At 31.9% G+C, this 17,603-nt stretch overlaps 1 protein-coding gene across 1 annotated transcript; it reads right to left on the bottom strand.

Annotated features, from left to right (window-relative positions):
- Positions 1-2,066: 2,066 nt before the first annotated feature.
- On the bottom strand, positions 2,067-6,377 carry LOC127096589 (type I inositol polyphosphate 5-phosphatase 4). Its single transcript, XM_051035135.1, has 14 exons — positions 6,166-6,377; positions 5,796-5,855; positions 5,578-5,665; positions 5,212-5,283; positions 4,949-5,036; positions 4,758-4,862; positions 4,064-4,676; positions 3,783-3,976; positions 3,581-3,689; positions 3,341-3,489; positions 2,932-3,243; positions 2,698-2,774; positions 2,521-2,616; positions 2,067-2,382 (listed from the first exon to the last, which is right to left on the bottom strand). Exons 2-11 carry the CDS (start codon positions 5,823-5,825, stop codon positions 3,012-3,014), a joined length of 1,680 nt encoding a protein of 559 aa, XP_050891092.1. The 5' UTR covers positions 5,826-5,855; positions 6,166-6,377; the 3' UTR covers positions 2,067-2,382; positions 2,521-2,616; positions 2,698-2,774; positions 2,932-3,011.
- Between the last annotated feature and the right edge of the window lie 11,226 nt (positions 6,378-17,603).

Raw genomic sequence — 17,603 nt, 5'->3', positions numbered from 1 at the left:
AGTCAAATGATGCATATGAAATTGAAATATTTTTATTAAAAGGTAAAGTTGGAAATTTTACAAGTTTGCATCCATAATAATATGAAAGTAATTGGTTTATAAGTTTCTTAAAGCTCTAGTAGAAGTCAATTAATTTAATCTTGAAGCATATACGTGTCTTAGACGGGAACAAAATTAATAAAAACTCAAACGTAAAGAATCTAATAAATCAGTAGTGGAAGTAGAAGTTGATGTTACAGTATTTAAGACTCTCAACTCATTCAAAACATAAAACCTCCCCTATCTACAATTTGTCTCAATCTGCCACTCAAATTGTGGATCTCGCACACAATAAGAAGTGGAAAAGAAATTTAAAAAAATAATCAAAATCACACAGTTGACTAATAGAAGGAAGACTCAAAGTAATATTAGGAATATAATAAATATTAGAAAATTGATATAATAGTTATGGAGACAAGACCAATATCTGATAATGGCAAATGAATGCTCCTAGTACTCATAACCGATGTGGATGAAGCATGATTTAAAAATACAAATGACTTATAATCATATACATATAATGTGATACTCAAGAATTAAGGATCCATGTGAAAGGAGACATATATGAGATACTAGAAGAGTTTAGACCTTTAATAGAGAAGACAAACATGATACTTATATGAGTGGAAAGAATTTTTTAGAGTTGTTCTGAAATATCTGATATTTAAGAAGTAGACACAGATGAATATACATAATCAAGACCAAAATGAATGATAGTGGAAGCAACAACAATAACATTTGATGATGGACTTTTAAAATTCTTTTTATTTGTTCTCAACATTTTGGAACACTCAGATTTCTAATGACATTTCTTCTTACAACAAGAAAATTCACCATTATCAAGTCCAAATCTACCTTGATATTTTCTTTTGTGAAAAGAAACAGTAAAAAATAGATGGAATAATGTAGATAGTTTCTTTATTTGATATTAGATTAAAGTGAGACTTAAATTTGATTTCTTCATTCAATAACTCATTAACAACTGAATTAACATTGAGAAGATGAGTACGATATAGTATACTTCCACGAAGATTCAAAATCATCTCGAATATCCATAAAAAATTAAATGAGATGTTGCTTTTCTCTTTGGTCAATGTATGGTTTAACATTTTTTAATAATGCTAATTCCATAAGAGTGAATTGATCTCGTAAATTAGTCTTGACCGAATTAAATTCTTTGAATAGTCATTTGTTTCATATCTCTAATGTCACTCTTCAACAAATACAAATTGTGATTATTCTAATTTTAACCATTTCTTAATGTTTTTATTTCTATTTTAGATACATTTTAAATTTGTATCTCAAAATACCAGTTATCTCTAATGTGACTCTTCAACAAATACAAATTTTGATTATTCTAATGTCTTTATTCTAATTTGTCTCAAAATAAAACTATTAAATTTAGATACATTCTAATTTGTATCTTATTATCCTTAAAACTTAATTTAACTCACAACAACCTACTTTAAAATAATAACTTTCTTAAGAGAAAAATCTAAAATGGATTATGTAAGTTTTATTTATATATTATAGAATGATTTTTTTTATAATAAAATTCATAACTTTTCTTAGAAGCTCTTTTTGGCGATATTTGCCTCTCTATATGATTTGACAATTTCTCTTTTAATTTTTCTTTAAACTTTACATTGAGGATGCAATATTTTCTTTAAACTTCATTAAAAATTAGAGAGAAAATTGATCAATAAATAAAAACTACACAAGACAAAAAATTAATATTTTATATTCTTGTAAGGAGGGAGTAATAAAGAGGTTGCATCCTTTGATGGTACACATAGATTTGACAACTTAAATGAGAGCCATAATTATTGGTCTGACTATTCATTCCTTGAAAGTTATCATCATAACTTGATGACCAAAGCATTAAGTACGTTTCTTTCTTTCTATTGCACTTGCTATAACAATTATACATTCTTTATTAGGATCATTTATCCAAATTAGAACACTAAACATTCCAAAAATCTCATTATTCAATAAATAAATAAAAATAAAAAACAATTAAGCATGGGTTGAATACTTGAATTCACTGGATTTATATTAGGTAAAGATTGATAGAAAAAGGTATTGACGTTACCTAAAGAATCATACCAGAATCAGAATGAAAAAGTAAAAGAAAATTCAAAAGAAAAAAAAGGTAATAATTTGGAATTTGGTACAAATAATTACTATCTGATAAAAGCCAATAAAGCAATGTATGCTTTGCTCATTCCTTTCTTTCCTTTTGATTGCAACTTTCATCTTATTCAGAAAAAATAATACAAAAAAAATGTTGAAAATAAAATTTCAAAATTTCTTTAATATGCACCCTTCACAGCATTTCTTCTTCTGCAAAATATAATATAATGAGTCAGTGTTACATTCCGATAAGTCATGTCAGTTGATAGTTGTTCAGAGACATCAGAATTCATGATGAAATTTCAGCTACTAGACTATTTGATAAAATATATATAACAATTACGATACCTTGTGCATGAAGAATTGAGATGCTATTTGTATTGATAAAAGAAACTGCCAAAAAGATAGTTAGCCGCGAAACATCGAAAACAAATTCTGCAACGGCTGCATCAAAGAGACATAAAGAGTTTTAGACAGAAGTTTTTACGAAAATGTTGAGAAAATGAAAGAAGACAAAGGAAAAACCTCTCTGAGACGGTAAGAATAACAGAATGTCTACATCACCGACGGGGCTAGCTAGCATTCTTTATAGTAGTGACCACCTACAAGAGAGGGGGACCAAAACAAAACTTAACTAAGGATAAGAGTAAGACATGCAAGAGTTTCAACCAATAGGAATTGGATTGTAGAAACATTTATTCGAGAAGTTTTGCATGAATTTTTGAAAATTGAGTCGACTAGACTGAAATTATGAATTACCTTGTGTGTTAGAGTTTGTTTGTACATTGATATGTTTGATTAATCGAGTTGGTATGAGAGAAAAAATATTGTAATGTTTATCAATAGAAAGGCAGATCGATGTAATTGTAGGCGTGTGAATGAGGCAACAACTCTTCTACTTCGATCCTCGAACTGGTGCAACTAGAGCATTTTTTGATTCGGTTACGGCTAAGAGACTCGACTTCTGCTAAGAACACGCTGCAGACTGGTCTATGATCGGAGAATCTTGACTCCCCGCGAACATAAGATAATTGGTGAAGACCTCTTCCGTGCCATAAGATCCGATCACACCTTCATCCGCAAAGTTTTTTGAATGAGATTTACGTAAACAATGCTATAGTTTTAAAATAATGACCAAGAACGTTTCTTTGGATAATAGTATTCGTACCATGCTGGCGTTCTTCTCTTTTGTTTTGATTGTCTTTCGTCGCCTGCGTATCGGTCCGAATTGTTTGAATATTTGTATGTCGGGGGAAAGTATATTTGCCCTTCACTCCATTCTTCAAAGACGCGACCTTGTTCCCGCTCTATATGCAGCTGAAAGAAAAAACAATAGCTGATATTACAGATACTTTGAGACGAGACGAAGCGAAGCTATAGCGTATTGTAAGAGTATAAATTATCATACCTGGTCATTCTCTAGCAATACCTTCCAATTATGCATCTCAACAAGAGCTTTTGCTGCGCGGTAAGTAAGGGCGATTCGATAGTTTAAATCCCCGAGCCAAATTATTCGACTAGACCAATCAAAACCAAGAACAATATTTAGTTTCGAAATCTCCAAGCATTAGAGGAATGGTAAAATTTTAAGAAAGGGATGAAAGGCTTACTCGTGATCGAGAATAGTCTGAGGAGAACTCTCGTCGCCGATTCCATTAACTCGGGGAAACCTTGTCTTTCTGAGAATCTCCATTACATCTGAATTTCTTCTTAGCTCGTCACCCTCCTTTTGTCCCGAAGTCAAATGACTACATATGAAGCAAAAGCTTGTTTTGTGCAAAGACATGCTAATTGATATCGAACCCTGAAAAGCGCAAGAGAACGAATGAGATCGTCTCCTCCTCGGAGTTTGTTACGAACTATGTTCAGAAAAGAATTTGATAAAGCTTACCTTGTTTCCAAGATATCCCATTAACCCTCTGCCAACGCAAGACACTTTCATGTTGCGAACATCGTCTCTTATATTGCTTTTCACCCAAACAGTTAGAAATATACCAACCATTTGTTTACTAGCAACCAAACAATATCTCGAGCTCTCAGTCTGTCTATCTCTATCCTCCGTAGAGGCATACCCTCTATACGACATTGGTGAATATTGTGCTACAACCGGAGATTCCCCGTTTTCTTCGTCCGAGGAACCCCATCTATAATTGGGCTCATAGTCACCTGTACTATGACCAAATATCATTCTATCACAGACGCTGAAACGGCGATCAAGGCACGCTTGGGGTACTAACATGTCATTGTCCATTCTCATACTACGGCTCGATGATTGGAACGACCTGCGATGGAAGAAAGAGGTTTCCTTCTGCCTCGTAGATCCTTCAAAATCAGAATCTAACTCTACAACAGGATCAGGCAGCGGTGAATTAGTGTGACATTCACCACTTGTTCCGGGAAGACTGTTAAGTGTCTTCCGAATTAGAGCTAGCCATTTTCTAGCCGGACCGTTGTCTTCTGTCCCTAAAACATTTCCAGCATTGAGAGGTACAATTTCTTGAAACCTGAGCGAAATGCAACGCAAACAATTTCAGATTACAACCATTATTACACACACATTGCAAAGTACATAACCGGAAACTTACCCAAGAACATATATATCGGCGGGAGGAGAAGTATGAAGCCAATCTTCAAGATTCAAATAACTCGGAGGAGATCTCCCGGCTACATTCCAAGTTGCAACAAATATTCTGCATACAGAAGAAAAAAAACTCAATAATAGAATAACAAATTAATCGAAATTTCATAACAACCATGCGAAATGAATCATGCATACCTATAGTTATTCACATCGGTAACATGAGCTGCATCGTGATCTCCCTTACATCGCCGTGATCTTTCTGAATGCCGTCTCTTTGTTCTTTCTGTATATTTAAAACTTATAAATTCATTTTCCAACAACAGAAAACTGGAAGAAAAAAAAAGATTTATGAAACAGTATATGATTAGTGGTCACAAAATTAAATTTTCTCTTTATGAGAGTGGGGTTTAAGAATGGTGTGGTCCTAAGAAAGAGCAAAGTGTGTATGAAAACTGAACCTGTTTTGCTTTTCTTGATAGTGCATTCTTCCCTCTTTGAACAGTAGTTGTTCCTCCACTCTTCATCAACACCTGAAAAAGATAAACCATAAAGTGAATAAAGCTGTGGTTTTTCCACTGTTGAATTCATCAAACTACACAAAACATAAAATTGGTAAAAAGAAAAGTAAAGCTAGAATTGAAACAACAACAACAAGAACAAGATGTGGATCTTGGGTTTCGAGATGAAGACTTGTTGAACAAAGAGAAATCAAATTCCAATATAAACTGGTTTTGTTTTGAATTTGAACCAAAACTCAGATTCAAAATCCAATAGGCTTTAATTGGTTAATTCATAGAGAAAATGGAGGAACTAATAGTAATCACCTCCATAAAGAACATCATCAGCTTGAAAGTCTTCAGCTTTACTCTTAATGTTGAACCATTTCTTGACCAGAGTTTTCGGCCATGAAAGCTTCAACAAGCACAACAACAACAACAACAACATAGTAAGCAATGTCAGAACAAAACAGAACATAACACACAACACAAAAACAAAAGCAAATGCAAATGAATTTGATGTCATTTATAACAACATTACAAACCTTGCTTTTCTTCAAGTTGTCATCTCTCATTGTCGGTACAACTTCATATAGCTTTTGTTTCTGAATTAACAACAAGAGAACCAAACTAATACCTCTTTTGAAATTGAAAAAAAATATGAGAGAAAGTACAATTCTAAAAAAACAAAACAAGCCTTAGAATACGGGTTTGCCTGTGTTGAATTTTGATGTGTTTACTCAAACAGAAAGAGACATAACTGCTTTGATGATCAAACCAAACACAAGACAACAAATTGATGTTTCTCTCTCTATCAAGCAATGCAGAAAATGAAGAAGAAGAAGAAGACAATGTAGAGAGAGAAAGAGAATCGAAATTGAAGAAAGTTTGGGTGTCTGAGTCGAGGTGTTTTACCTCAAAATCAATGTCGGAAACAAGAAGCTTAGGAAGTTGTTGAAGACAACAAGAGAGAGGTTACACAAAATTGTGTCGGATTCTGATTCTGAACACAAAACACAAAAACAAAAACAAAAACAAACAGAAACACTCTCAAGTTGTTATGATAGGAGTATTAGTATTTATTTCACTCTAACACACACAATAGGGTCAGAGAGTAAGGTTATATACTCCAACACTAGTACTTTTTTTCTTATGCTCTTTTAACAAACAAAACCAACCACTTAAAACAAGAGAACAATTATTTTTTTATTTTAAAGCTAAATTTAATTCAATCCTGTTGAATAAAGAAGATATATATATATATGTATTACAAATTAATACCTTTAATTATTTTTCCATTAGTGTTATTATTTTTTCTTACTTTGTTATATTTAGATTTGTTTCCTAAAATAAAAATAAAATAGATTTAATTAGTTTCAAAGTTCTTAACATCAGTTATTATGATACATTTAAAATTCAATCAACATTACACGTATTGTAAGTTTAATAATAAAAGTTACAAAATACAAGTTTTTTTTAAAAATAATATTAAAGAAATTAGTATAAGAGTATATTCTGGACATTCTCGAAATTGAATTTGAATTTAGGGTATATTTGTTTGTCTCTTGGGTTTTGGTTCAGTGTGTAATTCTACGATAATAAAAGTTAATTAATTATAAAATATTTTATATTTATAAATATTAATATAGAATTGTCTTCAACAATAAGTTTGAGATTGAAAATTAAAATCATTTTCTTTCTTAAGGTAATTCGAATTAATTTCATACACCAAACCGAGAAAAACAAATCATGTTATAATAAATTTTAAAATTTTAGGTTTAATTTTGACGTTTCCAAGGATACATTAACAATTTAATGAATTTTAAATTATATTTTACTATTTTAGATTAATTTGGCATATTTTGATAGTTGTGACCAAAATAAAATGAAAATCTCCATCCTTTTTTGTCACGAGTTAGAAAATACTTTGAGGTTAAGAAAGTTATTATAATATAATTACAAACATTGAAGAATATTTATAAAGTTAAATTAAAATCTACTGTAATATTTCCTCTGTCCCAAATTAACTTTGAAAGTTATTAAAACTGACTTTTTAGTTTTCAAAGTATACCGGCCATAATTTTCCATTATATTTGAATTCATTTTCAATCTCTATTTAACTAGATTTTCATGATTTGGTTGCCTTCTCAATTTTTAATGTTTGTGAAGTTTGAGTTACAAATCAAGATTCTTATTTACGGTATTGTTGGAATTAACAATCCAATAGGATAAAAAAGAAACAATTTCTTTTTCATTGAAAACTTTGGTAGTGTCAAGTGAAGGTAATTGTGGATTGAAGTTGGGAGTTTATGGCTTTAGATGGACTAAGGGCTCAGACAAGGGATCTACAATCAAGATCCTGGAGGAGAATATGGGCGATAAATGTCTAGTATGGGAAGCTGAATAGACCTCTTTTTCAAAAATTTGTTTTAAAAAAGGTTTTCTCCAAAATTAGAGTTTTTCAAAAACGGGTAGAAAAATTATCGTGTATGAGCTAAATTGATATCAAGGATTACTCTTTGTATGAACAATAGAATGAAATATGGAATTATGAAAAATCTATTCAATCAATGAATTGATCAATTTAAAATACAATTTAAATGTGATGTCTCAATAAAATTTATTCATCAATTGAACCAATCTAATATTACAATTACAAACAACTTTAATCACAATAGAGATAATCTAAATGACTTAATCATTATCATACCTACACTTTACACAACAAATCGCTACGAAGAAAATAAACTTAACAACATGCGATTTTTAAGAAAATTGTAAATAAAATAAAATTAAACATGCAATTATATACGAAAACTTAAAAGGAGATAAGGAAAGAGAAGATTGCACTTGCTTCAGCGAATTCATCATCGCTTTGCACCTAATCCATTCTTCAATGGTAAACCATTAAAAAATCGCAGTCTTCCACTATTTTTAAAATTATACAATGTGTATTTTATACAATCAATGAACCAAATGCTAAAATTAAAAACAAAATTAACAGATTCAATCTAAATATTTACTTCTTTTGTTGTAAACAACCCATGCAATTGAAATCTCCAAGACCGTCACTCATTCTTAATCATACTTCTATCATATCTAAGATCATCTCCAAGAATCCGTTCCACAAAAATCTTTATTTGATCCTACCGGTCATTTTTCTGAACTCTTGCTTCAATCTAACGAGACAAAAACATCTAAATTCGTTTCATAGCTACCTTCTTTGGCATTACCAAAGTCTTCAATGGAGAAAAATTCATTTTCCTCTTGCTCTTAATCTCAATTCCCAACAACACCACACAATCTTAATCTTGACCTGCACTTCAAGAACTTCACAAACATCAATGATAAAAGACCCTTCTCTATGATAAATCTCACTTTTCTAATAATTGAGAAGGAATTAATTCATGGTATCTTGCTAGAGGTTGAAAGCTAAACACTCAATTTTGAAATCTCTCAAAGTTTTGATGTTGTCTCATATCTCTTTTATTGAAAAATGACACAAGATGATTTATATATGTGCTTTAGGTAGAGCACTGAAAGTGAGCAAAAATACTCATTTGATTTGAGTCAAGTGCAATAAGTATGATTCAATCTGAATGACGAAATGATTCGAATCAAGAACTTAAAACCCAGAATTTTGACATTTTGATTTGAATCAAGAACTTAAAACCCAGAATTTTGACATTTTAATTCGAATCATGATTCGAGTCAAGGAAATTTTTGATTCAAATCTTACTGATAAAACTGAAATCTTAATTTTGAAATGTATTTTTGATTTGAGTTAGCCTTTAGCTTGATTTGAATCAAGCTTGTTTCTAATTCGAGACAATGAAGCTTGTGATTTGAATCACACTAGCAGTGGCAAAATCTTTTTTCACATTCAATTTGTTAATTGAATCATGCATAACATTGATTTGAATGATACTTCAAAAATTGAAATTTTAAAAAATTTGAAGTGCAAGATTGAATATAAAGCTAGTATGATATGAATCATTCATTCATGTGTTTCTTTACCCAAATAATTGACTAATTTGAATTGAACCACTTGCAACAACATTTTATCATAGGAACTATTTTAATGCAGGCAAAACACAATTTAATACAAAACACCATTTAATACATTGCACTCAAACTCAAAGATATACGCAAAGCTAACATAGAGGATACTCAAAAACAAAAAGCTATAAACGATGATATAGAAATCTAGACAAGCAGCAAAATCAAATCCCTAAAGGGAATAGAAACTTCAGTCTTCCCCTTTTTAATCTTTTGCAACTTGCATTGGAATTGAGTTAACTTGAACATTAAGTAATGTGTGATCAATATTTTCCTTTGTGCTCCCACTGAAATAATGCATCATATCAAATTTGCATAAAATGACCTAAATATATACATTAGACTAATTACAACTTCTCCGTATTTGAAAACATCAAAAAAGTTACATAGAAATGGAGTTTAAGCTCATACATCCCGCAAACAAAAAATAATAATCCAAAGAAAATTACATTAAATATTACCTAAAGAAAGGTATACAAAAAATTAGATGATTATATTATAGATGAATACGCTATTAGACATGCCATATACAACAAAAATGCATAGAAACGACGTGATAATACTCAACAACAAAACAAAATGAATACAACACACATAAACTACACGGAAGAGGGATAAATAATACATGAGCAAAAACAATGTCAACGTGCACATAAACAAAAGTTATGTTTAACAAGATCCTAAATGCACGAATACTGAGTCAAACATTGTAAAAATGGGATGAATAAGTCGTGTATTATATACATATATCATCACATATAAGATAGAACAGATAAAGGATCAAATAGAGATAAGATAGGGTTCTGAGAGATCATACAAATAACCTTGGTAAGAATTAACTTGCTACATAAGAAATCATAAGTGAAAAATTAAATATATATTAAAATTGAAATAATAAATAGAATCAATATTTATTCAAAATAAGATGGGTCAAGGATCCCTAATTTCCTACGGATTTCATAAAAGAGTTTTCCGACAATGGTTTGGTAAAAATATTAGTAAGGTGATTTTTAGTGTTCACATATTAAAAAATGACATCCATTTTTTCGACACGACCCCTATGGAAATGGTGTCTAATCTTAATATGTTTGGTGCGTGAATGTAGAATCAGATTCTTAGTTGGGCTTATATAGCTAGTGTTATCGCACTTAATTGGATCGTAACCAATTTTTAAATTGCAATTGAGTAATTGTTGGTTTAGCCATAAGACTTATGCACAACAATTATCAGTGAATACATATTTGACCTCAGTGGTAGAAAGAGCAATACTATGTTATTTCTTATTGTTCCAAGAAACCTAATAGTTTCAAAATATATGACATGCACCACTAGTGTTTTTCCTATATGATTTGTATCCTGCAAAATCAGAGTCAGAAAAACCTACTAAACTACACTCACTACTTTTGGGAAAATAAATACTATGATGCAAGGTTTCATTAAGATATCTCAAAATTCTTTTTATGATCTTAAAGTGGGATTCCCTAGGTGACACTTGAAATCGAGTGCACATGCACAAATTAAACATAATATCAAGTCCGCTTGTTGTTAAATAAATACGAGATTTATTATACATAGATGTTTTATGATCTCCATTTCAACTCGATTTTCTTCTTTATCAATCAACATGTTTCATGTCATAAGGGTTGATATTGTATTTGAGTTCTTCATGTTATATTTCTTTAGTACCTCTAACCAATATTTTATCTTCCTTATGAAAGTTCCATTATCCATTTTCTTGATCTGCAAACCTAAGAAGTTGTTTAGTTATCCCATGAGAGACATTTCAAGCTCTCTATGCATGGCATTAGAAAATTCTCTACACATTTCTTCATTAAAAGATCTAAAAATAATATTTCAACATATATCTGAACCCTAAAAAAATATGTGACTCCCTACGTTTTATAAAATTAGAGTAGTGTCAACAGTACCACGAGTGAATCATTTCTCAATTAAGAACCCACTAAGGCGTTTGTACTAACCTTTAAGAACTTGCTAGATACCATAGAGTGGTCGTTTTAGTTTGAAAACAAAGTCGGGATTCTCATGGTTCTAAAAAATATGGTGGTTAAGAGACGTGCATTTATTTGTTTATAAAGTCATTAAGGAAGGTGGACTTAACGTCCATCTGATACAATTTAAAATCCAGGTTGTATGCAAATTCCAAAAGGAGTTGACTCACTTTGATAAGGTCTAAGGGAGAATATGTATCCCCATAGCCAATCCCTTGATACTGTTTGTTGTTCTTGTTGGATTGGTTGCATTATGAAAAACAAGATGGAGTATGTTCAAGTTGGTTCTGGTGCAAAAGGGCCACATGTAGAACACGATGTTCCAACATGTGTGCTGTAATATCTGGTCTTTGTCAACATACCAATGTTGTTGAAATTTTGGTGAAGAATAGACACATATGGATTACGATGTTCCAGCATGTACCAAACATCTTACCCTAGTTCAGCAGCCCAATGTTGTTGCATTTTTGGAGCGAAATTCTGGTTGAGATTCAATCAGATCTGTTGCTATATTTTAGAAATGCATTTGTGTGATTCGTTTGATAGCTGTTGAATATAATATCAATTTAAATGGAGATTTAAATTTGAATTTGAATTAAAAACAAATCATATATTTTGATGGAGACTTTTTTGGAGCAAATCAAATCCATCAGATTCAACTGGACGAAATCAAATCAGATATACAAAGGAGAAAACCCCAGAATTGCATTTCTATTTAATGAGAATCAAACCTCGCGTTTGAGGTGCGCATGTTTTGAAGATTACTTGTGTTAGTGTTTATCTTTTGAATCTTTGTTTGTGGTATTTTTTTACACCACTCTAGCACCTTCATTCATATCTTAAGGCATAGAGTTTGGTTTGTTAGTTGAGTTGTAAAACTTTGTTCCAAGATACTAATTTTATAAGCTTGAAAATAAACTATTTATGTTAAGTGTACATCACACTATTTCTTCAGTCACTTGACATAGTTGTTGGTTTGTCTCAGTTGAGTTGTAAATTCAATATTCAATATTGTTGTTATTGAAGTTGATCATTTGGGATAAGTGATTGAGAGAAAGTGAGAGGGGTTCTGATATTTAGGGGGAGTCCTAAATAGAAAGTCATTAGGATTAGGAAGAGGCATTGAACATAACGAGGTTGATGTTCCTATAAGACTAATTGTGATAATTCAAGATAGTGGATTTCCTTTCTTGGGTAGAGTACCCCCCAGACGTAGGTATGGTTTCACCGAACTGGGTTAACAATTCACTCATGTTCTTTATTGATTTTTTGCTTTATCATCTTGTATAAGTTAATCTATTATAACTTGTTTGTGTAATTTTTTTTTAGTTTTTGGTATACAATGTCTCACACATCGTGTCTAAATTTTTTCCCCTTGATCTGTTATATGTCATAAACCAGTTGTACACGTTGTCTTGGGCATCTGGTACAATATTGTCCTCCTTAGTGTAGCGGGGTATTCGTTACCTTATGGTTTATTGACTAAACCAAAAGTAAGCATACAATTCGAGTCACCACCGCACTTTTATTTGTCCAAAGGAAAGGCTAAAAAGCGAACAAAAGCCAAGTAAGAAGTTTTGTCAAATCAAAAACTAATAAAAATGTTAGAGATATAGGTAAGGGGGTTGGTTATGAAATGGGAAGGTTTTAAGCACCCAAAACATCCTTAGTACTCTAAAGGAGCCCTTTTTGCAAATGTGTATTGTAGGTTGGTATTTGTGAAAATATTTGTGCAAACAAGATTGGGGAGATGAGAAAAGAATATACATATTTATAATTTGTTGTTTGAATGGATAAATCCATTGCCTACGTACCATCACAAAGGTAGGATAAAAGCCTCGTAGTTCGGGGTAGAAATATCAAAAGATTGGTGAATTGATTTGTCAAAATCCTTAAGGTCTTTTGTTATCAAAGGGAGAAAACTCAACCTAAACCAACAATCCACCATGTGAGGAGAGCTTCAATATACTAGTGAGCGATCCACCCTATAATAAGTATGGAAGACTTATAGTCCAATCACTAAGGATGAGGTGAGGTTTACATCAACCACTATGATAACTCAAACCTATGGCTAATGTTTATGAAAAAAGGTTTTAACAAAGGTGGCCATCGGAACCACAAAAATCACTTGAAGTGAGTTGTATTTATAAGTTAGAAGTATTTACAAAGTGAGGTCAAAGTTGAATTAGCATTTATTCATAATGAGTATTGGAGAAAAGAGTTTGAAAAATCAAAGGCATAAGGCCTAGGTTTCTAATTTGAAACAAAAGTCAAAGTTTGCACAAAATGAGTTTGGCCTGGGTTAGAGTGGAGAGAAGAAGAGAAGGGTCAGTCCTAAACATGCAAAGACAAGAGAAGAGATAAAACCATTGGAGTTCCTTTTCTTGAGATCATAAAGATGATTCAAGATGCTCCTTTCCTTTGGACTTAGCAATCACTCAAGCAATCAAACAAATATTATATTCAAGCTCCTAGGATCTCCATTTGACTTGTCTCTCTTAACTTGGCTATTCATGACAATGGTCCTTCTTACTATCTCAAGATGGAATCCCTATCACACAAGAACAAACATCAAAAAGTTCACAACACAATAAGAGGAATGGACAAAGAATAAGTTTAGATTAGGGGTCCTTTGAAGTCAACTTTAAGATTTAGCATTCTAAAGGCATGAGGCCTAGTTGCTCTTCAACAAGTTTAGCATTCTAAAGGCATGAGGCCTAGTTGCTCTTCAACAAGTTTAGCATTCTAAAGGCATGAGACCTAGTTGCTCTTGAACTCCTTTAAGCATAGGTAAGATCCTAATTCTAAGTCCTTTCTCCTTTTTGCATTGGGTTCACACAAACAAAGACAAAACAAACACAAAGCAACAATATATTTATATACAATAATGAGCTCAAATGAGAAAAAGGAAAATGACATAAACATAAAATATGTGCTCAAGTGAGCAAAGGGAAAAGCAATATGAATAAATGAGCAAGAAAGTAAATTGTATTAAAGTAAATTGCAAGAAATTAAATGCTCAAATTAAAGTTAGTAGTTAGTTGTTAATGTTAGTGTGTCATAAGAAAATTTAGCGCTATGTTAAGCAATCGTAAGTGGACTAATGTAGTAGTCACACCTATCTGAGATCGGTCAATAAAATTATAGGCAAATAAACACAAGTTAGAGATCATGACTAGTAAGCCAAGCTCCTACAACTTGCCATGCCAAAAGAAAAGAAGAAAGGCCTTGTATGGACTTTAGGTTTTTTGCTTGACCAAGAAGCAACCTATCTTGGACACAAAGCAACTCACTTGATCTTTGATCAAGTTGAGTTTGATTTGGATCAAAGAAGGTTAAGCCTCTCATATGTCAAGACCAACCACAAATCATTAACTCATTGGCCAAAATAAAAGAAGAAGTGAGATGAAGATGAAATGAATAAAAGGAGAATTCAAATGAAATATCAAAACACAATGATCAAAATGAATCAAATCATCATCAACCAATGTAAAACAGAAAAGAAATGAAGATTATAAGTCAACAAGTCAAACATATTTTTTTTTGTATTTTTGGAATTAAAATAAATGCAAAAATTAAAATGGACAAAATATGGTCAAACCTCAAATTCAATCCAAATCAACTTGGACAAGTCCAATTAAATCATCATAGGTCTAACATGGTCAAACAAGGTTTGACAAATTTTCTCAACATTTTTTGAAAACAGAAACTATTTAAAATCAATTAAAAACAATGAAAAATAACACAAATAAATTAAAATCTCAAATAAATCTCAAATCAATTAAGAAATTAATGAGACTATTTTTCATTGACTTACCATGATCCATATGTGTTAAGAAAATATTTTTGGAATTTTCAGATATCAAAAAGTATTTAAAATGAATTAAAAACTATTAAAAACAAAATAATTCACAAAAAATATTAAATGAAGTCACAAAAATAATTAAAAATCAGATTATGAAATTAGATTTTTCAAGAATTTTTTTGCCATTGGTCTCATATTTTTGTGACTTCAAATAAAATAGTTATGAATTTTTGAAATAAAAAGGAATTAAAAGAAAATAAAACAAAAAATAGAAAATAACAAAAAACCAGGAGCGCTGGATTGTATTCATTAAATGACGTGGCTCCATCCAAAGGCTCAGAAGCGCTGATGTACCATGGTCTTAAGTCAAGCGCGAAACAAAAGCATTTAAAATAAGTCAAATGAACCAAAGGCCATGATTAGATCGTTTCAAACAGATCCAAGGGCGCTGGCTCATCCACGTGGGGATGGTGGTGGAAACCACCATCTTTTCCGGCCAACAAACAACTTCCGGCCACCACGCGCAGGTTTTGAAACTTCAATGAAAATAAACAAACGTGGTACCAAAATGAAGCTGTGGTGATGTACATCACCCCTGTAACCTTGGATTGTGCTCAATGTTTCTATTAAGTGAGAAATCTGAGCTTGAAAATCCAGGTATGCAAACTGAAATGGCTCAAATCATGAAATCAAGACCACCACTGGCCTGCCTCTTGCTCGAGGACTTCAGAAAACAATTTAAACACAAGCAATTCACATTGTATAGCAAGCTTTAGATCAAAACAGTTTGGTGTTATACCTTTGAAGAGCAGCTTTGAACAACACGATTCCTTCAAGCTTTTGCTTCCATTTTGATCTTGAGATGTGATATGAATGCAAGGCTAAGGAATAAGACTTGAAGATCAACTGATTGTGTTGAAATTCAAGCTTGAAATGGGAAATGAAAAAAACAGAAATTCCTTTGAGTGAGGTTAGGTTTTGATTCCAGCAGAGTTTCAGATCACCATAAGGTTCCAATTTGAATGAGCAATGCCATGTATTTATAGCTGGAGATGAAACAAGGCAATGAAATGCTCGTGTGCATGAGAATTGGGTCCTCCATGCATGGGCCTGTACAGGCGCATGTGAGGCCCAAAAGTGGATGGAATTGCAAGCTGAGCTCATTATGAATTGAATTGGACGTGCAATTGGCCTGGTACTTGCTTGCACATGAAGATTCAAAGTGGATTGCATAATTGAACCTAAATATTCATCTCTTCGAAAGTCCCATATGGAAAATCCAAACATGGTAATGTGAGTAATAGTTGGAAAGGTCTTGACATAAGGAACAAAAGCTATGTTGGGCAAAAATCCATTTGGAGTTTGGAAATTTATGAAAAATGGCCTTGAAGTTTGAGGTACAAAACATGTCTAGGTTTCCTTTGAAAATTTTACCAAAAGTGATCAACTTCAAGCCCTTTTGTTTCAATGATGCAAGCCTCAAATGGAAAAACCTCCAACATCAACGTTGTAGATAATTTCAAGATTATAAATTTGGACTTAAACTTTGCATCATTTGGATTTTTAATGAGAAAGTTATAGGCACTTGAAGTTGGAAAATTTTCAAATTCAATGTTTTGGTCCAAAGTGACCTATAATGTTTTGTATTATCACATATGTTTATTTTAGTATTATGAAATTTTGTCCAACATAAAATTTGAAGTAGACATATTAAGATTTCCAATTCAATTGGTCTCACCTCAAAATCTTAAAAAATGAAGAAGTTATGTCTTTGGGAAGTTGACCCAAAATTAGGGTTTCAGTCAAAATGACCTATAATGTTTTGAAATGAATGATGATCTTCCAAATTTCAAATGAATTTTTGATGAACATTAAAGTTGTTCATATGGTTCTTAAGAACATTCTTTCTCTTGGGGTCATCTTCATTTGACAAACACATCAAAAGTTAGGTCTCAGTGATCCTTAGTTTAGTCAGATGACTTGACTGGTCAACTTCTCAAGGCCAAACTTCAAATCTTGATGAATGAATGATTGAGGATACTCACATAAGCTAATATATGCATAAAATAATGAATGAAATAAGTTCCCTTAATTAAATTTGATCATAGGATGAGGTTGCTTCATGAGCAAGGCACAATCCATGCACAATTGAATTAGGTTTTCCTTGGGAAACAATCCTCAAGCCCCTTGGTTTATCTTGATCAAATTGGAAAGTTGAGATACTTGGGAGACATATATGATGATTGAGAGCTTTGTGGACCATTGTCATGCTTGCTTTCATCTTCATCTAGCCACTTCATTGAGCTTAGGAGCCTCCTAGGAGCAAGGGCACACATGATCACTTGAGCTTCAAAACAAAAGAGGTTAGTGACATATTTTTGTGCTTTTGGTTAGTAAAAAAAATAAGAAAAGCAATAATATACAATTCAAGCATGCTTGGTGGTCTCAAACCACTCACACAAGTCCCAACCCAAGGGTTA

This window comes from Lathyrus oleraceus, chromosome 6 (genome assembly GCF_024323335.1).
Source record: "Lathyrus oleraceus cultivar Zhongwan6 chromosome 6, CAAS_Psat_ZW6_1.0, whole genome shotgun sequence".
Taxonomy (NCBI): Eukaryota; Viridiplantae; Streptophyta; class Magnoliopsida; order Fabales; family Fabaceae; genus Lathyrus; species Lathyrus oleraceus.
Note: the sequence above shows the minus strand (reverse complement) of the source record. Positions and strands in the feature narration are given on the sequence as shown.

Bases quoted from the DNA above. Each gene is read 5' to 3' on its own strand.
- LOC127096589 (XM_051035135.1), bottom strand. From the start codon at position 5,825: ATGAGAGATGACAACTTGAAGAAAAGCAAG. The intron at 5,037-5,211 runs GTTCAGTTTTCA...TTAAATATACAG, and splicing joins TATCAAGAAAAGCAAAACAG to AAAGAACAAAGAGACGGCAT. The intron at 4,677-4,757 runs GTAAGTTTCCGG...CATTTCGCTCAG, and splicing joins GCCGATATATATGTTCTTGG to GTTTCAAGAAATTGTACCTC.